Source organism: Aythya marila (genome assembly GCF_965140915.1).
Source record: "Aythya marila genome assembly, chromosome: 21".
Lineage (NCBI taxonomy): Eukaryota > Metazoa > Chordata > Aves > Anseriformes > Anatidae > Aythya > Aythya marila.
The window spans coordinates 6,095,704-6,119,030 of NC_139062.1; the positions used below are offsets into that span (position 1 = coordinate 6,095,704).

Below are 23,327 nucleotides of genomic sequence, written 5' to 3' on the forward strand. Positions count from 1 at the left end.
GGTGGCTCTGTGTTTCTGTCTGCAATCTGACCTCGTGTCCTCACCAGCTCAGAACAGCCCCAGCTGCCAGAACGAGCCGCAGGTGCTGCTCACGCAGCCACCCTCTAGAGCTCTATGTTAGTTGTCCTGCTTCTGTCTCTTACTGGGAAAATCCTTTTACCAGTGACAGGTTTGTAATGGTCCTGGACGCACAGAGCTGCCAGGTGGGTTGTTCCCACAGCAGCAGCGCCATTAGCCTCGTCTTTTTCCTTCCCAAGCAAACTCAGACCCTACAGACACCAGTAAATGCGCTGTTCAAAACCCATCTGCAGTTTAGGAGCTTGAAATTACCTCTTCTAGCAGGAAATGGCATTTATTCCGTACTGAAAAGCACGCGTTTGCTGCAAGTGGAGGAGAGAGCAGGATGTTGAAGGACTGAGGGCTCTTACGGTGTCTCTGGTGGTGCTGCTTTACCTTCACAACCTGCAGAGGAGGCCTGGGCCGGGCAGGAGCTGCCCTCACATTGTTTTCACTCCGGGAAGGACGCACAGCATTTCAAACAGCAGGTTGGCCCCTAAGAGGGCCGTGTTACCTACAAAAAGACAGAGAGACAATAAATAACTAAATAAATAAAAACGAGGCTATGAATGCTGACTGCTTTCACCCACAGCACTCAGCCACCTCTGGCATTTCCCATTCTTGGCCCATTCCTAATGCTGGCAGGATGTCACCGTGCTCCTCTGCCCCGTCCTGCAGCCCTCCCAGCTCTGCCTGTCCCTGCACCACCCCAGCCACGGCACTGCTGGCTGCTGAAACCTCTGGTTTTGTTCACCAACGCCGTGGAACAGAGGGGATGCATCGCCGCTGTCACCCTGCAGAAGCACTTTACCCGCCGGCTTTATGTGCCGAATTGATTTTTCAACATTGATTTTTCTTCACTTGCCCAGTTTTTGTTTTCTTTACTTCTTTATCTGCCCCCTTTGAGACTGCTGCAGCTCAACACTGCTGGTGCCACGCTGGCAACCCTCAGCCCGGCCGAGCTGCCCAACCTCTGCTGGCAAAGCATTTCCCAGGGCTGTGACCAGGGGATGGGGGACATTCGGCCCCCAAAGCCCATCGCTCCTTTGCATTTCCTTCAGTGTCCTCATGCAGCAAGCAGCTCCCAACGCTTGCCTTTTTGCCCCACTGACGTGGGATGACAATAAGAAGTCCCGACAGCTCCTAGCACGCTGTTCAGGGCATCACCCAGCACCTGCTGCTTGGCTTTCAACACTAGGTGGCACCTAGCGAAAATGAAAGAGGGGCGCAAGCCCTTTCCCAGCCCCCAGGACGCTTTGCACAGACCCAAAAGAGGCTTCTTTGGACTCACCGGAGACATCGTACATCGGTGCAACTTCCACAAGGTCACATCCCACTATATTCAGCCCCTTGCAGCCACGAATAATCTCCAAAGCCTGGGAAGAAAACAGACTTGGGCTGAAGGAACGCGTCTGACCTAGCAGCTTGCTTTGGGCTCTGCTTCCCCCTTGCACAGAAGAGGGAAGCTGCCGAGGACCCAGCCTACACGGACAAAATTCGGTTATTTCCTACCTATGACCTCTAACGGGAGACAAACATCCCCTAGAGGAGGCAGGGGGACATTTGGGGGTGACACAAGCGTCCCCTTCGCCCTGAGAAAGGCAGCTGAGCACCTCTCACCTGTGAGGGCGTGAGCCCGGCTATCTCCGGCGTCCCAGTTCCCGGGGCGTAGGCAGGGTCCAGCCCGTCGATATCGAAGCTGATGTAGACCGGCTTGGCCCCCAGCTGCTGCCTCACCTCTGCCATCAGCGGCACCAGGGACTTGAACCAGCAATCCTCGGCCAGCACCACCCGAAATCCCTGCAGGATGCACGAGATCAGCATTCACCCCCCGGCAAGGTGCAGCCCCAGCGAGGATTTATGGAAATGAGGCCAGGAGGCAGGAACCCTCCTCATTTTTGCACCCCTATTAACCCCGAGCAGCTTCCAGAGCTCGGAGCTCTGGGGAGCAAAAGCAGCCACGGCTGAGCTCACCTGCTCCCGGCAGTATTTGTAAGGGTCGGGGGCGTAGGAGGAGCCGCGGATGCCGATCTGAACCACGCGGCTGCAGTCCAGCAGCCCTTCGTCCACGCAGCGCCGGAACGGGGTCCCGTGGTAGATCTTCTCCCCCAGGGCCCTGTCGCTGGTGTCGGTGTGAGCATCCACGTGCACCAGCCCCACGGGGCCGTGTCTAGGCGAGACAGGGCGGGCCCGTTAGCACCCACCCCACACCTCGCGGCCCCAAATCCACCACGAGCCCATATTCTCCATTTCCAGGTCAGAAACTCACTTTTCTGCCACGGCCTGCAGGATCGGGTACGTGATGGTGTGATCTCCACCTGCGGGAGGATGAGGAAGGGGATGCAACACATGGCAAGAGGAGCTCACCCTCGTTGTATTTGTTCTCTGGTGAGTCTTTTTCCCCCCTTGCATTTATACTGCACTCGTTTATACCCCCCAGAGAGGCAGGGCTGTGTTTCCTCGCGGAAACCTGAGGTTCCGTGGTGCAGGTTCCTTCCTCTCCTCCTTGGGAAAACAGGAGGAACAGGAGGCCCCGAGATGTGTGACTGCGTTGGCACAGGAATCTCATGGAGTGGGACCCTTGGCACGGGTTATAAATAAATGATTCACTCCCGAGGAACCTGTAACCCATACCTTGCCCCTTGTTACCCTACACACCGGCTTCCTTCAGTGATGCAGAGCTGTGATTGCTTCAGCACAGGCGTAAATCACGCCTCGTGCAAATCAGCACGCTGCAGGTGGCTCGTTTGGGCTGGAAACTTTGCAGAGGGACGCCCTGGGTCCCGCTCAGCAGGGCACCAAACGCACGTGGCTGACGGCTCAGCTGCCTCCCGACTGCCCCTGTGGCGCGAGGGGGGGACTGAGGTCCCCGAGGGTCCTTACCCAAGGTGAGGGGCACGCAGCCCAAGGCCACGATCTTCTGGAAGGCCTCGCGGATGAGGCGGCAGCTGGCGGGCAGGTTGTAGAGGTTGACGTTCACGTCTCCCACGTCAGCCACCAGCAGGGAGTCGAAAGGCGCCGCCCCGGTGCTGGCGTTGTGCCTCCTCACCATCGCCGACTCGGCACGGATCTGGCGCGGACCGAACCTGGGTGGGCAAACAGAGACAGGAGCAGGAGGAGCAAAGGAGCAAAGCCCCAGCTCCTCCGACACCGCACCTCGTCCTTACCTGGCTCCCGGCCGGTTGGACGTGCCCGTGTCCAGGGGGATGCCGACGAAAGCTGCATCCAGCCCCTCTGCGGAGGCGCGGACGGGAAGCCTCAGCATGGAGCAGATCCCCACAGGCCGGGCCACGAACTCGGCGCTTGGGGGCACGTTGAAGCTCGAGCCCCAGCGGCGAGGGGCTCCCCTGCACGGAGCCGTGGGTGGCAGGCGGGGACCATGGCACAAGGGGGCTGCTGCAGGGGATGCGAGAAGCCGTGGAGCAGCGAGCAGGAGCCTCATCCTGCCCCCACAGCTCCCAGCCACCCTCTGCCCCACGCACGGAGCCCAGCCCCGTCCTGGCTCGACTGTCACGGCTGGGCCAGGAGCCAAGCGGCTGGGCCCTGTCGCCCTCCTGGGGTTCAAAGTGCAGCAGGAGGGGCTGCTGCTGCTGCTGGCACAGCCCTCACGTCCCCACAATCCTCTTTCTGACCCTCTCCAAGAGGAGCCGGGCAGCAAGCAGCTTTGCCTCCCGCAAAGATGGTGGTGTTGGGGGATTAGCACGACTGGGAAACTGGAAACGTGCAGGGAAACGTCACGTGGACGAAAATGAAACAGAAAAGACTGAACTCTGGAAAATTGTAGGTGCACAAGAGGCAAACGAGCAGCAGAAAGAGGAATTTAAGAACAAGAGGCGGTGCAGCACAGCACGCATTTCAGGCAATTTGTAAGGACTGAGGTGAAATGAGATACTTTCAAGGGGCAGCAGGTCTCCTCTCTCTGCAGCTCGCACAGCAAATGCGTGATAGATGGCGCAGATCAAACCCCGGCTGGCCTAACAACATCCTGAAATCAGAGCAGGTGCTGGCTGGGGGCCACGGGAGAGCAGCACAGCTCTGCACGCCCACTCGCGGCTCTGAACTGGTGACACTCACTCAGGTTGGCTTCCGACCAAGATTTACAAGTTCTTTTTTTCCTGAAACTTTATTTTTCCCACCCAAGGGGTCATTTTCCATGCTTGCCAAGGATCCGTGCTCTTTGCTGAGTCTTCGTTGCAGGCCCAGCAGCGTGCTGTGCTCACACCGTGTTTCTAAATCGGGCGTTCGGTGACTTCACTGTGCTGCCAGTTGACTTCCCGGCATGTTTGCTGGGCCAGCACGCGGCTTTCTCTTGCTAGGTCATAAAATGAGCAGGGCCAGTCCCTGGCAGGTGGTTTTGCACCACCACTGAACCAGAGACTGCAAGAGCAGTGAGAGGGGCACAAATACGCACACGGATGAGGCAGGGGCTGCTCCTCAGGCAGGAGAGAGCTCACTTGGCAGGAAACTCCTCTTGGGAGAATAAAGGAACTCGTTCCAGACTGGACTGGAAAAGTTGGATGATTTTTTAAAGACACCACTGCCTGCCTCACAGGCCTCCAGTCCAAGATCTGGATCTGGTGAACGGAGACAGACGAGATTTAGAGAATCCACTCAGCATCAGAGCTTAATCACCCATTTATTGTGCAACCAGCATCAACAACCTCCTCCCCCAGTTCCTCTGAACACCGTTACAGACATGAACTCAAAGGATGTTCTCATTAACACGGCCGTTAGTGTCCCTGCGCTGGGGTCTCTGTGCTCCCCAACCCAAGGGTGTTAGTTCCTTGTTCATCAGAAAAAACGAGCCTGTCAAACAGACCAGCATCACAAGAGACTTGTTAAACTGCACTGCTCAGCACCTCTGCAGGAGGCTTTGAGGCTGCCATTATGTTAGAGATATGACTATAAATATAGCAAGAGGTGTCTGTGGCTGCAGAGGAGTATGATCTGAAGAGAAGCAAGGCTCACAAGAGTTTCCCTAAGAGAAGGAAGGTTTTCCTATGTCCTTTTGTCAGTTCAGCTTTCTTCACGTGTTGTTTAACTCCATGATGCTTCCGTGTGGAGAGCAGCTACACCTTACCTCCTTCCACACAACTCGCTTCACTCAGCTCGTGACTTCCAAGTCAACTGTGAGTTCCCAAATGGAAGCAAAACCATCCACTTACCCCAGGACACCTGCACGTTCTGCAAACCCTCACTGAAGGAGTAAGGAGGCAAGGACACAGCCCCTAGCAGCGTATTAGTGCGCTAACACTTGCTACAGGTAACACTCGACCTCTTAAACACAGGCCTGCAGATTTTCCCCCTGAAGTACCACAGGATTCCGCGCAGACAGAGAAGACAAATTCCTATGTGCTTTTAGAAGGTGCCATTTATCTCCTGCGCGGTCACACCCCGTGTTGTACTCCTCACCCAGCCTGGTTTCTCAAGGCCAGCAACAAGAAAATTGCTGCCCAGAGGTCTTCGTAGTCGAGGTTTGCGAAGAAGCACATCTTCATTTTGGTTTCCACCCGGCTTTTATCCACCAGTCCGTCCAGAAGCAAAGTGGCCGCGGACTGGCACAGAAGCCAGGCAACCATCTGGTCGGGTTTCAGGGTCTTGGGTGCTAGAACACTTTCACCCCAGAGGCTTAAGTGAAGCACGTTAGCAGCAACTCTAGCAGACAGTCTCTGCAAAAGGAGTGAGAGGGAAAATTAGCTCATCCAGCTGCGCTCAGGACAAACCACGTCACGTTTACTGTGCCAGAAGTACCTCCTCCGAGGCACTGCATGGTCCCGTGAACAAAAAAGCTCTTTGTTAACATTATCACCAGGCAGCTGCATGTAAACCCCAATTCTAGGTCCAGTCACTGATGCAAACATCTGCAGAAAGCCCTGCAACTATTCAGGGAACTGCCTGCAGAAACCTGCACTTGTCTTCCATCCAGGTAAAAGAGCTCCTCACCTTGTTGGGATCCCTCTGAAGCAGCAGCTTTACCACCTGCTTCACCTCCAGGGGCACGCGATCGGGCAGGCTCGGCAGCTGATCCTCACGGTAACTTCTGCTTTCCAGAGTCGAGTCCCCGTGGCCGTAGAAAGGATTTGCCAGGCCGAGGATTTCGTAGGCGATTGCTCCCACGGCCCAGGCGTCAGCTTTGCTGTAGTTGATCACCGTGCCTGGACCTGGCGACGCCGTGATCACCTGCGTGAGAAATCCCCAGAGATGGGGAAGCCAAAATAAAGAGCTCTGAATAAATATTTCCTAGGGGCATGCTCCGGGCCTTCAGCACTGCTCAGCCCGCCAGGACATTGGGGAGATTTTTGGCCATTGCATCCTGGCTTTAGCTGTTCCCTCTGACTGACATTCACACCAGATCCCTAGGGATGTTTCATTTGGGATTTAAGAGGCAGGAGACGTGGATGATTTTGCCAACATATGCTCAGCACGGGGCTGAGCAGGATGTGTTTTGTTAACGCCCAGGTGTTTAACAACAGCAGCTCAAGGCAGAACGTGCTGCTTTACAGTCACGGCTCTCCAAGGGGAGAGAGGGATGAGAACACTGCCAAGCAACACGCTAGAGGTAATGCACTGCACAGACAGGTGAGTCAGTCAGCACAAACAGCTACAAAATCCCTGACTTGATTGCAGTGGACATCAGATCACAAAAGACCATGGAAGAATTTTAATTTGTTGGCATGTGCATAGAGGGGAAGTTCAGGCACAAATAGCAGCGAAGTGCTGTGCACGCAGCCCCTCCACTATTCACTCCTAGACCTAACCCTGCCCTTTTCCATGCTCTGATCACAGCCTCCACCGCCCGCTGCTGAAACTTTTACCCCCAGCAGCACAATCCCACAGCCATCGACACCAAGTTACTGCAGGAGGACTTACCTCGGGTGCCATAAGACAGCCGTTGCCACCCCGATCCACGTACGAGCTGGTGAAAGGCAGCCTCAGGCCGACGCTGTCGTCTGCCAGGCAGCAACCAAAGTCTGTGATCACCAGCCAGGGGCAGCCAGCTGCAAAGGACAGAGGGCAGCAGGGTTAGTGTGTGGTTCAGCATGACCACACGCTGTTCTCCTGCTGTATTATTAGGAGAAAAATTGGCTTTATTGAAACAAAATGTGTTCTTCCATTTCCCCATCAGAGGACATCATTTCTCTCCACGGAGCGTGTGCCTGACAAAGCGTTGCAGGTGTTGTAACAAGGGCATGTAAAATTAACTGATAAATGACAGAGCAATCTTTTCATTTTTCCACTTTTGTTTTTACCTATAGCAAAAGCCACAGACAAAGACACACACTTAACTCTAGCAAAAAAGGCTGGGGCTTAGTTATCAGTTTTGCACTGCTCAACAATTCTTGTCCCAGTGACAAGTCAAACATTGCAAAGTAGAATCATTACTTCTCCAGAGTCTGGTATGGAAAAATCAATGCTTTAAATCATTCCTAACCACATTCAGCAGAGCTCCAGAGAAGCTTTTCCTTCAAGAAGGCATTAATATCGCTGAAAATCTTCCAGTGCTGCTGTACCAAGACCTTTAATTACACAGGTCTGGCTGCCTCCTATTGTTTCCTGCTCGTATGAATCTCAATCACGCTGAAAAAGAGCTCAGGTAATTAAAATCTCAGTTGAACTGGACGACAGGAGAACGAGATGATGAAAATGTTGCTTTTGGCTTTCACACTGCCAGTCCTCCTTCCTTCCAACCGACATTTAATCAGTGCAGGGTGCAGCACCACCAACCTGACAGCGAGGTGGGGTTTTTAGAAGCACTCTGCGGTGTTCTGCTAGTGAGGAAAGACTCCAAGAGCTTGCAGCCAAGGCACCTCCACCCCCATGAATGTGGTGGTAGTGAACGTCTCTGTGCCAAGCCAACATTGCTTTGCTCATGCAATGAGGGCTTGGTGCACCCCTCCCTCTGATTACAGCACCATGGCCCGTTAAAATCTGTTTTAATGATCCAAAACCTGAGGCACACACGTGATAAATGACATCCACGCTGCTGCAGTGACAGCAAGAGCAAAACTAACGAGCAATCCGGAGATCCCTGAAAAGCTCTGATGCTCCTTTTATCCCTAAAGTAAAGGGTTAGAACTTCCCTGAGTGCCTCCGCTGGCACCACTTCTGCCTCTGACTTCACCATCGCCCAGACCCGGCGCTCTGCCTACCCGAATCGAGTTCCACCAGGATGTTGTCAGACTTGAGGTCTCTGTGCGCTATCCCGTGGCGAACAAGATGGTCCACGCCTTCCAACAGCTGTAAAATCATCATGGTGGAGAGACGAGCATCCGGACTGTTGTCCCTCAAATACTGGCGCAGGGTGCAGGGATAACTAGTGAGAACGAGCAGAACATCTGCGTCAGTGCCCTGCAATCCTCCTGCTTCCAGCTCAGCCTCGGTGCTGGCGGGCTGGGGACACAGCACCCTGACCCATGCCACGCTCCTCCTGCACTCTGCGATGCCTTCCCACCTCCTAGTGTCAACTTCTCACCTCTCCCCTGTCTGCTGTTCTCAAATCCTGCTTTACAACATCCACCACTGGGCTTTTCAGGCTCCTGCACAACCCTACGGCTGCAGTTAAAACTCCTCTCAGCACGGTGAGGGTCTCCCAGGTCCTTCTGTACAGGTTTTATGCTGTGCATGAGAGGGGCCAGATTAATAACGCAGACTGTATGAGCATAACAAGGAGATGCACAAGGCAGGGGAAAGAATACACTCTTGAAATACAGAGGACAGAGTGCTTCTCCACCTGAGGGCAGAACACGAGAGTGGGAAATGCAAGGTGGGTTTGTGTCGATGCCACAGCCATACCCAGTAAGGGCAGAACCCAACGGAGACACCCTAACGAAGCACTAACGAATCTCATTACTGATTCTGCCCCGTCTCCAGCTAGGGGCAAAGCTCAGACTTCAAAGGACAGACTAACGGGGACAAGTGCAGCATTCCTTACGTCAATCTGGGGCAGTTGTCCAAAAGGACAGCTTGTCTTGATGTCCAACAAGAGCTAAAACCTCCAAAACTTGGAGCAGGCCTCAGGAAGCACGTTCCTAAGCATGCACGTGGTTCCTGGCAGCAACCCAGGCTGAATCCTTACAAGGACCCCGCACAGCAGCGTGCACAGGCTCACACAGCCCCCACCTACTTCTTCATCACCAAGAAGAGCGTGCGGCTGTGGCCGATGCCTCTGGGGTTCAGGCTCAGTGGAAGAACATCGGGATAGTCCGTGAAGGCTCCGGGCAGCAGCGGGACAGAGGACGTGAAGGCTCGGATCACCTGGATTATGTTTGGATGAGGCTGCAGCTTCTTCCTCCTGAGGACAGGTTTCCTGCGCAGAAGTGGACGTACCAAGAGTTACACTCATCTCCTGTTCGGTTTTCATTTAGCACAGGTGCAGCTCTGTTCTGTCAAAGATTATTTTTCATTACTCCCTCCACTAATTTTGGTGGAGAGCTGATGAAAAATCAGCCCTCCAACAACAGGCTCCAGTGCAGAACAGGCAGGGAGCACCGGGGCTGCCAGGTGCAGGTTACAGGCCTGCACACTGAGCCAAATACCCACATTCCTGGAAACCTCAGGGTTACAAAGAGCACTGACAGCACCCTCACCGCCCTCGTGGCCAAATTCCAACCCTCCACCTCTGCCAACATCTTCCACGGTGCTGCAGAGCAGCCCCAGCTCCAGCAGGCCAACCGCAGCGGTGGGCAGGTCCCAGCAGCTTCTGCAAAGTTTCAAATACCCATTTTTTGTTTGTTTTTGTTTTTTTTTTTCACCCTGGCAGTTCCCAGAGCAAACCCAGCTGTCATCCCCAGTGCAGAGCTCCTGCAGGGGGTACTCGGGCTGATACTTCACCCCTGGCTGTCAGGAAGATCCCGCTGTAACTGGGTTTCCCACACTGAGGGAAGAACAGGATATACTGGTACCGCACCCGCGCTGCCAAGGAAGCTCTGAAGGAAATGCTGACTGGCAACAGGCAGCCTGTCATTTCATCAAGCCCCAGCTGCCTTTTCATGCTCCTGACAAAGGTGTGTTAGTCACAGGCTGCTTCCTGGATCAAAAAGGAGCTTCTGAGAAAGGAAAAATAAATAATAACAACTAAAAAAAAGCTTTGCTAGGCAAAAAGAGGTCACATTCTCACTAGCCACATCACCTCGGACCCTCTGTTCCGTGGCACATGCGGGAAGCATTCAGTGCCACGAAGGCAGGTTACCTCCACACACTGCAGAACAGAGCCCTCCTCCCTCTCCTCCCCTGAATGTCAAACATCTCTTTGGCTTGCCTGTTGCGTCCTCAGGCTAGCAACGCAGCAAGCAGCATTCATTATTCATTTGTATTGGCAGCTGAGACGTATTTGAAATGTAAATCAGACAATCTGGACTGCAGACTGCATTGTTTCCGTTTGGAGAAAAAAAAAATGCACATTTTTGATCAAAAAGATGGTTAAACTCAGGATAATTTAAAAATTCCTGTGCAGTTTGCCACCTTTATGCTGTTTGCCCACCTCTCACTCAGGTGAAGGAGGGGTAACACAGTTGTTTTCCATCTGCTTTCTCACCAGCTTTTATTTGCTTTGCCCATTTAGTGACCAGCAGCTCCTGCCTCCCTTCCCTGCACCCAGTTTCGAACCCAAGCAGGGGCAGGCCCAGTTTTAACACAGTGCCAAATCAGTGCAGATCGTGGCTGTTTATTTTTGTAATTAAAAAGCTACCTTTTTTTTTTAAAAAAAAAAACAAAGTTAACACTTGCAGATACCAAAAGGTTCTGTGCATTTTACACCCAGGAAAACAAAGGCACAGAAGCTCCTTGAAGGCCGTGGTCCCGTCAGAGCACTTCCAGGACCCAAAGCAGCCAGGGCCCTGCCCACCCCCATCCTTTTTGTGGTCAATGTTAACACAGCAACAGGTGGCTTGGTAGTGAAACCAGCACTGCTACTGGTAATGCAAACCATAAATGCTTATTTGATCTAAACAAGGGATAGTTTGGATAAATGTTATGGGTATTTGGGAGATTTTTGCTAGGTGAACAGTTTGGAAGCTAAGGGAAATACCATTGAAATCCAGTGTAATCAGTAAAGTATCTGAAGTGACTGAAAAAGGTAACTGGAGATTAGTAAAGGGACCAATCAGCTGAATAAAGGGGCTGTGATTATAAAATGGAATACACCTTTACCCAATGAATATGAAGATACCTGATGATTACAAGTATATTATGCAAATGTGTGTCTGCATTGTACAAATGTCTGTGTGAGCAAATCAAACCAAGTTAGATTTGGGCAGACACGCCCCTAACTTCGGTGCCAAACAGAAGCACCTTCATGCAATCCCTTTGTGGTTGTGTCTTCACAAACGCCAACCCTTTCGACACCCTTCTAGCCTAAGCCATCAAGCCCGGAGGGAAGCGCAGAGCAGCGCACAGCAGTGCTCCTCAGAGCAAACCAGGCTGTGAAATTACTCTTTGAATGGCAGCACTGCTATTCTGTTCCCTCACCGTGCCAGAGGGAAACCTCCAGGACAGCCAGAAGCACGCTCCTGCCTGCCATGTGTCTGAGGCACTTGTGAAAGCATCACCACGTAGCTAAAAACAAACACGTGCACCAAAAAAACCCAAACCTTCGTGCTCACTGATTCCCAAGAATTATTACAGAAACCTCTGGCTGCCTCCTCCCCAGTACTGAGGTGCTGCAAGGGAAACTGACGGAGGAAGGCGGGTGAAATGAGCACGCTGAGCTGTGAGCACTGCTGCCACGTCCACAGCTACCCTACCTGCGGCACGAGACAGCTCCGTATTCTCCGGCTAAGGCGGTCCGGGTGGCAGGAACGAGCTCGCGGCCCATGGCGTCGAGGATGGCTTCACTCGAAGAGCCAGCCTGCAACAACAAGGTCACAGCACGCTGGGGGCAAAGCCTCGGCTCCCAAATCACCCCGCCCCAGCGCAGAGGGAGAGCAGATCATCCTGCTGGCGCTGTGCCTGAATGAAGGTAAACCGTGGGCTAGAAGGAAGGGACTCCCTTCGCTGCTTTGAGAAGCCAGGGAAGGTAATTAACGGCTCGGAGGATTTATCAGAGGATGTGGTGAGGCCTCTACTTGCAGAAAGAAGCCCGTTCAGCTCTTTAAATGCACCCTCTAATTCAACCACAAAAAAAATAACCAAAAAAGCTCAAGGAACCTGCGCTTACGAAGCCCACAGGATTCCAGATGTTGGCATTGAGGAAAACTCTTTGAGAACATCCACCCATCTCATCCAACGTCCCAAACACCCTTTAGTGAAAGACACACGTGTTTGTTTTACGTGGGGAATGGTGGGGACGAGGGCATGGGTCACCTGGGCTGGGAAACACTGACACAGCTCCTGCCTGACCTCACCATGGGGGCCTGGCGAGTGCTGAACTTCCCACCTGCTCCGTGACAGAAAATCTATTTCTGTCCTGCCGCTGACAGGGAAGCAGACTCCCTGGGCACTGGTAGCAGTGTTTGTTTTTTTTCCAGTGCCTCCTAGCTCACAACAGCCAGCTTCCAGAAGGCATTTTCCGCCAGCAGCACTGCCTCTGTGACCACCAACTGCCCCAAGAGCAGCTCAAACACCACACAGACAGAGTCCAGAAGGATAACAGCCGTTAATTACGTGCTCCGTGAGCATTCCCCAGCCACTGGCGTCACAGCACCAGCAGCTTTGTTTTGACCCCTTCGTCCCGAGTTACATAATCAGAGCTTTCAAAGCTTCAAGCCTTAAACGTTTCGCCCAGGTGACAGCCAAGGAGATTACGATCGGGCTCCTTACCGAGATGTTCCACATCATTTTGATGGCTAACGGGAAAGCCTCCTTCTGCTGGGGTTTGTCTGCGGGCTGCTCTCCCAGGGCTGGCCCCTCTCCGGCGAGGCGGCCGCTCCCCTGGCCGGTGGGAGGCGAGGGAATAGCTGCCTCGTACACGGCCGCGCTGCAGCCCTTCCCCAGGGGCTGCCCGATGAGATATTCCTCCAGCCGGAAGCCTCGCCAGCGGAACGAGCTCAGCGGATTTTTCTGCGCCTTGTTCTTCCTGATGAACACCGTCTGGAAAGCACAAAAAGGACAGTAATTAAGTTTTTTTTTTTTTTAGAAGAGAGGCAGCAAGGGCCAGCACAGGGGCTTGGAGAAATATCCTTGGGGTTACAGCACAAAGCAGGCATTTCGTGACACCTCGTGCTCAACCTGAGCGGGCTGGGACTCTCCGAGCTGCCAGCCCAGCTGTAACGTGGTAAATCCACTAAATGTCATCTCTGACCTCAGGGCGAGGAGACCTCGGGCTGATCTATATCCCATGGGTCACTACAAACCTCTGTAACTACAGGGGAAATGCTCAGCAGACAGCGTGGTTTTGTCTAAAACAAGATATCCCTTAAAAAAACATTACCAAAGGGGCCCCTCCCAAGGGTGCTGCAGGTACAGGGGAAGAGGAATGGGGAGGAGGAGCCACTCACGGGGCTGGAACACCAACAGTGTTTGCTGACGTCTCACCGAATGCTCCCAAAGTGAGACTCGCTGCTATATGGCCCCTGAGCACCCCTGACACCTGCCTGGCCCTGCTGGGGAATGGGGCCGTGGAGGGGGGCACCTCAGAGAAAAGCAGCACCCGTGGAGGAAGGCGGGATGCAACCAGGCTGTGGGGAGGCCACAGGACTGCTTCTACCCCTGGAAAACCCCAAAGTGAGCTGACAGCTGGCTCCAAGGGCTCCCCCAGACCCAAGGGACTCCTGAGAGCTCCTCCTGGCCCCAAGCCCCTCGGGTGGGCTCCCCCCAGCCCTGAGCCCTTCAGGAAACCCTCAGGGGGCTCTGAGGGCTCCCCTGATCTCCAGCCCTTCCTGAGGGCCCTGAGGGGCTCCCCCCAGCACCAAGCCCCTCAGGAGGGCCTAAAGGGGCTCCCCCCAGCCCCAAGGCCACCAGGAGGGTCCCAAGGGCTCCCCCCAGCCCTGAGGGGCTCCTGAGGGCTCCCCCTGACCCCCAGCCCCTCAGGAAGCCCTCAGGGACCTCCCCCCAACCCTGAAGCCTCCAGAAGGACTCCGAGGGCTCCCCCCAACCCCAAACCCCTCGAGTGGGCTCCCCTCAACCCCAAACCCCTCAGGAAGGCCCCGATCCCCCCCCAAAAAATGTCCCCGTCCCACCTGGATGCTGCCGCAGGCCGCCTCAGCCCGGCGCCGCTCCTCCAGCCGCGGCTCGGCCAGCGCCAACCCCAGCGCCAGGGCCAGGCAGGGACCGCGGCGGCCCCGCCGAGCCGCAGCCGCCAGCCCGGCCGCGGGGCGACGGAGGAAGGAGGAGAAGGAGAAAGACGAAAAAAAGGCAGAGGGAGGCCGGGGGGGTGCCCAGGGACCGGCCGGGGCCGGGGGAGGGCGGTGAGGGGCGGCGGCGGCGGCGCCGCGGGGCAGCAGGCGCAGGGCGCGGGCGAGGAGCAACCGCAGCGCCATGGCGGGAACGGGCGGGAACGGGGAGGTGCAGGGGGTGGTGCTGCACGGGGCGGTGCTGCACGGGGCGGTGGTGCACGGGGTGGTGGTGCATGGCGTGGTAGTTCATGGTGCGTTGGTGCATGGTGTGTTGGTGCACAGGATGATAGTGCATTGGTGCATGGGGTGATAGTGCACAGTGTGTTGGTGCACAGCGTGGTAGTGCATGGTGCATCGGTGCACAGGGTGGTGGTGCATAGTGCATTAGTGCATGGTGTGTTGGTGCACAGGATGGTAGTGCACGGTGTGTTGGTGCATGGGCTGGTATTGCACAGTGCATTGCTGCATGGGGCAGTATTGTATGGTGTGTTAGTGCATGGTGTGGTAGTGCATGATGCATTGGTGAATGGGGTGATAGTGCATGGTGCATTCTTGCATGGTGTGTTGGTGCACAGGGTGGTATTGCACAGTGCATTGCTGCATGGGGCAGTAGTGCACAGGGTGATAGTGCATGGTGTGGTGGTGCATAGCGTGGTAGTTCATGGTGCATTAGTGCACGGTGTGTTGGTGCACGGGGTGTTGCATGGTGTGGTGGTGCATGGTATGGTGGTGCATAGTACATTGGTGCACGGGGTGGTGGTGCATAGTGCATTAGTGCATGGTGCATTGGTGCACGGGGTAGTGGTACATGGTGCATTAATGCATGGTGTGTTGGTGCATAGCGTGGTAGTTCATGGTGCATTGGTGCATGGGGTGGTGGTGCATGGTGCATTAGTGCATGGTGTGGTGGTGCACAGGGTGATAGTGCATTGTGCATTGGTGCACAAAGTGATAGTGCACAGTGTGTTGGTGCATAGGGTGGTATTGCACAGTGCATTGCTGCATGGGGCAGTATTGTATGGTGTGTTGGTGCATGGCATGGTAGTGCATGATGCATTGCTGCACGGGGTGATGGTGCATGGTGCATTCATGCATGGCGTGTTGGTGCACAGGATGGTAGTGCATGGCGCATTATTGCATGGTGTGATGATACATGGTGCATTCCTTCACAGTGTGTTGGTGCACAGTGCACTACTGCACAGAGCCTTAGTGCACAGGGTGGTAGTGCATAGTGCTTTAGTGCATGGGACGTTGGTGCACTGTGCATTAGTGCACAGTATGTTGATGTACGGCGTGTTACTGCATGGTGAATTAGTGCACAGTGCGTTGGTGCATGGTGTGTTGGTGCATAGGTGCATGTCTTGGTGCAGTGTGGTGGGTGCATTGCTGCACTGGCTGCTGGACAGCTGTGGTCGGTTTCAATCAGCTGCGCTGCTGATATCCCCTCCCTGTCCCTTGCCCACCCGCAGCCTGCTGGCTTGGAGGACGTCCTGATGCTGTGCCAGCACCGCCCAGCAGCAGACACAACGCTGGTGTGACCCCAGTGCTGCTCTAGCTACAGGTGCAGAGCACAGCACTGCACGTGCTGCTGCAGGGAAAGTGATCTGCATCCCAGACAGACCCAGCACAACGGTGCACCGTGCATGGGTGCACAATGTGCTGGTGCACAACGTGGTCATGCTCGGTGTGCAGTTGCACAGTGAACGGTGCAAAGTGCATTGGTGCCCGGTGCATTGACACACAGAGCAGAGGGCACTGCTGCACAGAGTAAAAGTTAAAGTAACACACTTTTTTTTTCTATTCTGCATAATTTAATTGCATAATTAATCAGCGAGCTCCCCCAAAACTCCTTCTTTGTCACCACAAAGAGAAGAAAAGCAAGCAGAAACATGCTGGCGAGAAGCAGGCAGGAGGAGAGGCTTAGGGTGGTGACACCGGTGACAACTCATGGCACCGCCAGAGCTGCCCCTGCGCCGAACGGCCTGTTGCTGACGTTGGGGACTGGCAGCAGTTTTTTGCTTCCTGTTCTTATTTAGAGCTGAAATTGCTGCATTTTGACCCTGGTTTTGCATCCAAATCCTCCTCCTTTTCGTGGAGCTGCTCCTGGAGCCAGAGCGGTGCCCGGGCAGAGCTCGGTGCTCACGAGCGTGAGGGATTTTTTCCAGAAAGAAAAAAAAAATCAGGGAATTTCTACTGTTTGATTTGGCTGTCTGTGCACCCCAGGGCGAGGTGGGGCCGGCACCCCGCCCGCAAATCAGCGCTGAATCAAGAGGGAGTGACAGGAGAGCTTTGTAACACCAGGAAAGCGTTTTGCATCGCATCGTCCTAGGGGAAAACTGGGGAGCAACCCGCCCCGTCCCCCTTTCCCCTGATGCTGGAAGGGGAAAAACGCAGCCTCACGCCTTCTTCAGGTCCTCGGGGCTGAAGGAGAGGGGCAGGAGCTCGTCCAGTGTCTTGACGATGTAGGTGCCGTCGGGTTTGGTCAGGTAGACGTCCCAGTCCTTGCCGAACTGCAGGAGGAGAGGGGGGAGAGGTGCCCGATGCCAAAGCTGCACCCCCCCTGGGGGATGTGCTCGAGTGGCCCCAATAATCTGTTTGGGGGCAGCCCCAGGGGGGTATTTGGGGCTCAGAGCCTGCATTTCACCCCTACACCCCAAGGCTGGTGCCCCAAAAACCCGTTCAACACCAACTACCCATGAGGATGGGGGGATGGGGGCTCTGCTTTTGTAGGAAAAGCCCCGTTTTGGGGTTCTTTGGGGCCAGGGCAGCTGTGCCCATGCTTACAGCCCCGGGGGGAATTGAGGGGGGGACCTGTGGGGTCGGTGGCACGCTCACCTCTCTCATCACCTGCCTGCAGGCGCCGCAGGGCACGATGAAGTCGGTCCCCATGTCGCTGCCGGGAAGAGAACGGGTACAGGGCTCAGGGACGGGGTGAGGTGGGGCGGGGGGGAGCATGGGGCTGCCGCTCGCCCCTCAGCACGGGATATCACGGCCTCACCTGGCGATGGCCATGGCCCTGAAGCGCGTGTGCCCTTCCGAGATGGCTTTCTGGATGGCCGTGCGCTCGGCGCACACCCCCAGGCTGTAGCAGGCGTTCTCCACGTTGCACCCTGCGGGGAAGCACCCGGCACCGCTCACCCCCACGGCTCGGGGACACCCCCACGGCTCGGGGACACCCCCTCAGCTCAGGGACACCCCCTCAAGTCTCGTTTTTTTTAATTTTAATGCCAGGAACACGCAGAAAGTTGCCATTTCCCTGCCTTTCCACGCGTCCCGCCCCATCCTGGCCTCCAGCCAACGCATTCCTCAATTCCCCTTCCTTTATATTTCCCCTTTTTTCCCCCCTTCCCACCCCACCCACCGCACTTTTCACCCCTTCCACCTGCCGGGACGGGCAAGGACACCCACCACCAGGACGGGGATGAGACGGGACGCCCCAAACCCTGTCCCAACCCCAAAAACCCCAACCCGCTGGAGCGTCGTGCGGCGGCGCCTTACCCGAAAAGATCTCCCCGCCGGCGGTGAGCAGCGCGGCGCCCACGGGGAAGCGGCTGTAGGGGCAGTAGGCGCAGGCCTTGGCCTCCCGGCAGCGGCGCAGCAGCAGCTGCAGGCGCTCGCCCTGGGGCCCCCCGCTGCCCTCCATGCCTGCGCCGCACGCCCTGGTTAAAGATTTCCCGGGAGGCGGCACGGGGTGCCCTGCCCCGACGGGATAACGCCCCGCACGCGCCCTGCCCGCGCCCCGCAGCATCCCCGATCCTGAGGCACTGGGGGCCCGCAGCCCTCTCTTCGCCCCTTTTCTCATTCCTGCCTCTTTTTCTACGTGTTTCAGTGTTTTTTTTTCTACCTTCCTCCCGCCGAGCGGTTTTCCCACCGCCGCCTTCTTTTCCTTCCTCCCCGGCAGGAATCCGGTGACGGGAGCCCACGGGGGACGTCCTGTGAAGCTCTCCTGCGGTGTAAAAATTAAAATTTTTTAATAATAATAATAAAAAAAAAGGCTGCAAACTGAAACATCGTGTCCGTCCTCCCCCGTTTCCCCATTTTTTACCCCTGTCCTCCCCTTTTTTCCCCCTCTTTTGATTAACACCTGACATGCAGCAGAAGGAAAGCGCACGGATGCCATCGAGTGGCTCGTCGGGGTGCCCTCGTGGCATCCTGTGGGAGCCCCAAACCCAAATTTGCTGCCAGGTGCTGGGGCCACCTTCACGCCAGAGCCTTCGTGGGAATCAGCCCTGACCCTGCTGGGGGGGGCTGTGAGCAAATCGCTCTTTAATTACAGATCTCTCCTTTTTTGTCCATAATGGAGGAGCTGAATTCCCAGTTTTCCACCTCCAAGGGTGGGCGTCGGGGCCCCTGCTTATTTATGGTGGGAGTTTTTGTCCAGTTTGCTGGGTTTTGGGGGCGTTTTGGCCTTATTTAGCATTTCTGACTCGTTTTGCCAGGGTGGGGCACAGCACCTGAATTCCCTGTGGGTTTTGATGCAGGAGAAAAAAAAAAAAAAAGGAGATCAGAGCAGAGGGTGGCAGGAGCACCGAGAGCTGCAAGGAAACCCAAGCTAAGAAACCCCATGCATTCCTGACCCTCTCTAAAGCCAAAAATGGGATTTTTAGCTCTTTCTCCCCAAAAGGAGCAACGCCTAATCACAACATTTGCTGCCCCAAGCCACAGGGGCTCGCGTGAGGGTCGCCCATCCTCCTGCAAAGCCACCAGCGGGAGGTTATGGTGGTGGGAAGGAGACCAAAAACCAGATGCCCGAGCCTGATGTCCCTCCTGGGAAGCAAAAATCCCCAAACCTGCCGAATGCATCTTCAAACCAGGAGTTACGCACGCAACAAGCTGAAAACATCGTGATTTGGACACCCGTGGAGGGGGAAAAAAAACACAAAACCCAACCAAACACAAACAAACCCAGCGCCGTTTGCTCCCCTTGAGAGGCACCGAGGACGTCGCCTCCTTCCCTGTGCAAAAAAAAAGGGAGATTTGGGGGAGAAGACGCCAAGGCGGCGTGTTCCAGGCCGCCAGCCAAAGGCAGCTTAAAATAGCTGCTTTCATCTCCTCCGCCTGTCTGCCTCCCCGGCGCTCCCGGCCCCACTGCCGCAGAGCCTCCCCGCTGCCTCCTGCTGATAAAACCCGATTTTTTCCCCCTTATTCCAGCGATCCGGAAGGATTTGCGCCCCCACGAGTGGCTGAGCCCCTCTTCCCGTGCCCGAATCCCCCCCGAAAATGGGGCAAACCGGCCAAGTCCCCTTTCCGTGGGCGCTTGTTCACTCTGAAGCCTACTGATGGCTCCTGGCTGTTTGTAGGGCCGGTTGGTCGAGGCGCTGAGCAGCCAGATGTGGGGTTCCTCCTCTGCTCCGTGCCTTGGCCCCGGGGCATTTGCCCCATTATGAGGTGTGGGGGGGGCACTGGGATCCCCAAAATCTTGTGGATCAAAGGAAAACTATCAGCATCTTGCAGAGGCAGCGTGGGAGCAGCACGAGGAGGGGAGAGCTGCTTCCTAAATGATATAGGATTATATATTCCTATTTCTTTCACCAATTCATTAATTACCCTGCCCTCAACAGCATCCTCACGCTGGGAGCAAACCGCACGCACTGACCTGCAGCCCCGGCGTCTGAAACAAAAAAATAATAAGAAAAAATGACACAAAGTCATGCATTTTTGATTATTTTGGCTGCAAAACCTCCGAGGCTTCCACGGCTACGGGGCTGGCGCTGCCTGCCAGGCAGCTATTTTAAGGCTGCTTTCCTCTCACACCGCAGGAAAGCTGCAAAGCTGCCGGGAAATGGCTTCCCTGGGCAGTGGAAGTGGGCAAAAAAGGGAGGTGTGCGCTGCTGTTTTCCTCCTTTTCCTCCCCGTTTTTGCTCCCAAGGTGAGCAGAGGACTTTTGGGGGTCCCCCAGCCCCGGGGTTCTCCCCGCTGCACCCCCACCAGGAGCCCTGTGGGGTCAAAACCAGACAGAAGGCACAGCACAAATGGTGAGAGATGAATCCCCAAACCCCTCAAACCCTCCTGCAGAGACAAAACGTCCCCAAAAAGCCCCCCTGAACCCCGTTTTGTGTTATCCTGTGGACAGAAGTTTTCCCCAGGCCTCCGCTGGGGGGAAATGCAACAGGTGAACAGCCCAAATCTCCACCCAGGAGTGGCAGCAAGGAGGCTGGGCTGGCTTGCTGGGAAAAAATGGGGAGAAAAAAAAAAAAGAGAGAGAGAGAGACAGAAAAAAAAAAGGGGGTGCAGGGCTAAAAAAGCCGGCACGCTGCCTGCAGACTGCCCTGCTGTGACCGTGTCACCCTGGGGGTGGCCGTGTCCCCCGTGCTGCTGCCTTCATCCTGCACCCATTCCTCTCTAAACATCCAGATTTGTTGAAAAAAAGAAAGAAAAGACAACAACAACAACAAAAAAAATCACTTTTTCCCTGCAACAGGCTCAGGAGCCGTGCCCACAGCTCCCCAAAATCATTCCCATGCCTTCTGCCTCCATTCCCCCCCCCCTTGAGGCGCATCCCTGCGGGGCTGCAGCCGGCACGGCTCGGGGTCTGCGTGGAGCTGGGGGGTGGGCTGCGTTTCATCCTTTTTTTTTCTTTTTTCCCCGATCTCTAGGAGAAATCTCCATTATTATTATTTTTTTTTTCCCTCTCCACGGTTTTGGCAGGGGGTGCGCGCCGCGGCTCTCCCCGCGCGATGCGGCGTCGCGGGGAGGTGGAGCAGCCCACGGAGAGCTGCGTCCCTGCAGCCACCGCTCTCCGCTCGCTCTCTCGCGGTGCCTGCTCGCTCCCGGAGCCTGGTCCTCCACCGAGGGATCCCGCTGGGGGAATAAAAAAGGACACCCGCTGTCAGGGGGGGACACCCCCGAGCCAAGCTGCCGGGATCGGGGGCCCCTCCGTTTGCTGGCGAGGCGATCGGCGGCCGGAGACGACGGCGGGGGAGCGGTGGGGATGCTGCCCTGGCGCCGGAGCAAGTTCGTGCTGGTGGAAAATGAACGTAAGTGCAAAGGGAAGAGCTTGGGCCCCGGGTTGGGCTACGCCTCGCTGCTGGCCAGCTTCTTGCGCTCCTGCCCGGACCTGCTGCCCGAGTGCCCGCTGGAGCGCCTGGGCAGCGTTTTCGGCGGCCGGCGGCAGAAAGTGGAGCTGAACAAGGAGGACCCGACGTACACCGTGCGCTACCTGGGCAACGCCGTCACGCTGCACGCCAAGGGCGAGGGCTGCACGGAGGAGGCGGTGGGCAAGATCTGGGCCAAAAGCGAAGCCGGGGCCGGGGGGGCCAAGATGAAGCTGACGCTGGGACCCCACGGCATCCGCATGGCGCCCGGCGAGAAGGGGGCCCGCCGGCCGGGCCACGCGTACCTGCTGCACCGCATCACCTACTGCGCCGCCGACCGGCGGCACCCCAAGGTTTTCGCCTGGGTTTACCGGCACCAGGTGAAGAACAAGGCGGTGGTGCTGCGCTGCCACGCCGTCCTGGTCCCCAAAGCCGCCACGGCGCGCGCCATGGCCCTGCTCCTCTTCCAGACCTCCGCCTCCGCCTTCAACGAGTTCAAGCGGCTCAAGAGGCAGAACGACGGCCGCCACGTCCAGCAGCAGCTGCTGGGCGAAGCCATCGTCCCCCTGGTGCCCCTGCGCAGGCTGCTCAACGCCAAGTGTCCCTATCGCCCGCCGGCCGAGCGCGCCCGCTGCGCCCCACGCCTCAGCTCCATCTTGGAGGAGGAGGAGGAGGAAGCCATGGGCACCGGCTGCGGGACGAGGGCTGAAGGCCTCGGCGAGCGAGCCGCCGTGCTGAGGCTGGCCAGGGAGATGCGGGGGTGCAGCCTGCGTGGCCCTCGCCCCCCCTTGTGCTGAGCAAAATCCACCAAAAATCCCCCAAAACCACCCCCACCTCCCCCCCACCCCAGGACAAGGAGCCCATCGGCGCCGCCATTTTGTGGACATTGAGGGGGCCCCAAAGGGGCCTCGGGGACACTGGACGAGAGGGTTTGCTGGCAAACGTGGCACTGGGAAAATAAAAAAAAAAAGGGTCAGGGGGGAGCTGCCACCCCAGGACCCCCCCCTCCGATTTTGGCAGCTGAAATAAAGTGGAAATAAAGCGCGTTCGCTGCCTGTGACGGCGCCTCGTCTCTCGCCAGCCTGGGGAATGGGGCAGGAAGAGTTAAAAGCGCAGCGCCCGGCCGGGACGGTTTGTCGGGGTTTATTTGGATTTAACTTGCTTTTATTTTGTATTTTTTTTACCTTTCCCAGGGTAAAATTTCCACCCCGGGGGGAGGCAGGGGGGGTCCTGGGTGCTTTTCCTGTGCGCGATGCTCTGTGTAGCCATGGCAACTCAGGGCTTTAAATATGGGGCCCTGCACAGCCCTGAGGCCCTAAATATGATGTTTTGTACCCAAAATTATTGTTTTTCCACCCAGTTACCGCTCCCCCACCCTGGCAGGAGCAGCAGTGAGGGTGGGGGGGTGCAGGGATGTGGGGAAATAGGTCTGGGGTCCCCACACCGTGGGGATGGGGTTTGGGATGTTTATTCCCCCAAAAAACGACACCTTGGGGGAAACGGGGTTTGGCCTGGCACCCCCAGCCTTTGGAGGGCCTGGCATTTGGCTGCCCCCTCCACAGGGTTTTGTGGGGTTTGGTTTTGGGCTAATCCCTGCCAAAAAAAAAAGCAATGTGGGGCTGAGGTGAGGCTGTCCCCCTCCAAAATCCTGGCGGATTTGGGCTGCCCTGCTCAAAGGCCTTGTGGGGCTGAGGTTTGGATTAATCACCCCCCTCAAAAAAGAAGCATTGTGGGGCTGGGATTTCAGTTAACCCCCCTAAAAAAGGGCTATGGGACCAGGGTTTGGGTTAATCCCTATCCAATAAGCTTTGTGAGGCTGTAATTTTGGCTAAATCCCCCCCAAAAAAACTGTGAGGCTGGGATTTAGGCTAACACCCCCCCCCTCCAAGTACTGTAAGGATGGGATTTGGGCTAACCCCCCACCCCCCCAAAAAAGTGCTATGAGGGTGGAATTTGGTCTAATCTC

At 56.1% G+C, this 23,327-nt stretch overlaps 4 protein-coding genes across 4 annotated transcripts; 1 reads left to right on the forward strand and 3 right to left on the reverse strand.

The window, feature by feature from the left end:
- Positions 1 to 149: 149 nt before the first annotated feature.
- Positions 150 to 3,511, reverse strand: AGMAT (agmatinase (putative)). Its single transcript, XM_082777240.1, has 7 exons — positions 3,225 to 3,511; positions 2,941 to 3,143; positions 2,327 to 2,375; positions 2,032 to 2,227; positions 1,678 to 1,857; positions 1,349 to 1,433; positions 150 to 571 (listed from the first exon to the last, which is right to left on the reverse strand). Exons 1-7 carry the CDS (start codon positions 3,497 to 3,499, stop codon positions 498 to 500), a joined length of 1,062 nt encoding a protein of 353 aa, XP_082633366.1. The 5' UTR covers positions 3,500 to 3,511; the 3' UTR covers positions 150 to 497.
- A 1,163-nt stretch (positions 3,512 to 4,674) lies between these two features.
- Positions 4,675 to 14,481, reverse strand: PINK1 (PTEN induced kinase 1). Its single transcript, XM_082777101.1, has 8 exons — positions 14,172 to 14,481; positions 12,814 to 13,083; positions 11,799 to 11,902; positions 9,182 to 9,364; positions 8,208 to 8,371; positions 6,928 to 7,055; positions 6,001 to 6,237; positions 4,675 to 5,726 (listed from the first exon to the last, which is right to left on the reverse strand). The coding sequence occupies exons 1-8, from the start codon at positions 14,469 to 14,471 to the stop codon at positions 5,466 to 5,468; spliced, it is 1,647 nt and encodes a 548-aa protein (XP_082633227.1). The 5' UTR covers positions 14,472 to 14,481; the 3' UTR covers positions 4,675 to 5,465.
- Positions 14,482 to 16,127: 1,646 nt separating this feature from the next.
- Positions 16,128 to 17,991, reverse strand: CDA (cytidine deaminase). Its single transcript, XM_082776828.1, has 4 exons — positions 17,826 to 17,991; positions 17,326 to 17,437; positions 17,163 to 17,220; positions 16,128 to 16,837 (listed from the first exon to the last, which is right to left on the reverse strand). The coding sequence occupies exons 1-4, from the start codon at positions 17,968 to 17,970 to the stop codon at positions 16,724 to 16,726; spliced, it is 429 nt and encodes a 142-aa protein (XP_082632954.1). The 5' UTR covers positions 17,971 to 17,991; the 3' UTR covers positions 16,128 to 16,723.
- Positions 17,992 to 21,258: 3,267 nt separating this feature from the next.
- FAM43B (family with sequence similarity 43 member B) lies at positions 21,259 to 22,158 on the forward strand (the record flags this gene model as incomplete). Its single annotated transcript, XM_082776999.1, has 1 exon — positions 21,259 to 22,158. One exon carries the CDS (start codon positions 21,259 to 21,261, stop codon positions 22,156 to 22,158), a length of 900 nt encoding a protein of 299 aa, XP_082633125.1.
- Positions 22,159 to 23,327: the final 1,169 nt, after the last annotated feature.

Excerpts from the sequence above, each read along its gene's own strand:
- AGMAT (XM_082777240.1), bottom strand. The coding sequence starts at position 3,499 with ATGAGGCTCCTGCTCGCTGCTCCACGGCTTCTCGCATCCCCTGCAGCA. Across the intron at positions 1,858-2,031 it reads ACAAATACTGCCGGGAGCAG|GGATTTCGGGTGGTGCTGGC; the intron begins GTGAGCTCAGCC and ends TGCATCCTGCAG. Across the intron at positions 1,434-1,677 it reads CCGGGCTCACGCCCTCACAG|GCTTTGGAGATTATTCGTGG; the intron begins GTGAGAGGTGCT and ends TTTTCTTCCCAG.
- CDA (XM_082776828.1), bottom strand. The coding sequence starts at position 17,970 with ATGGAGGGCAGCGGGGGGCCCCAGGGCGAGCGCCTGCAGCTGCTGCTG. Across the intron at positions 17,221-17,325 it reads AGGGCCATGGCCATCGCCAG|CGACATGGGGACCGACTTCA; the intron begins GTGAGGCCGTGA and ends TCTTCCCGGCAG. Across the intron at positions 16,838-17,162 it reads GCAGGCAGGTGATGAGAGAG|TTCGGCAAGGACTGGGACGT; the intron begins GTGAGCGTGCCA and ends CTCCTCCTGCAG.
- PINK1 (XM_082777101.1), bottom strand. The coding sequence starts at position 14,471 with ATGGCGCTGCGGTTGCTCCTCGCCCGCGCCCTGCGCCTGCTGCCCCGC. Across the intron at positions 6,238-6,927 it reads GCTGTCTTATGGCACCCGAG|GTGATCACGGCGTCGCCAGG; the intron begins GTAAGTCCTCCT and ends TTTCTCACGCAG. Across the intron at positions 5,727-6,000 it reads TTCAGAGGGATCCCAACAAG|AGACTGTCTGCTAGAGTTGC; the intron begins GTGAGGAGCTCT and ends CTCCTTTTGCAG.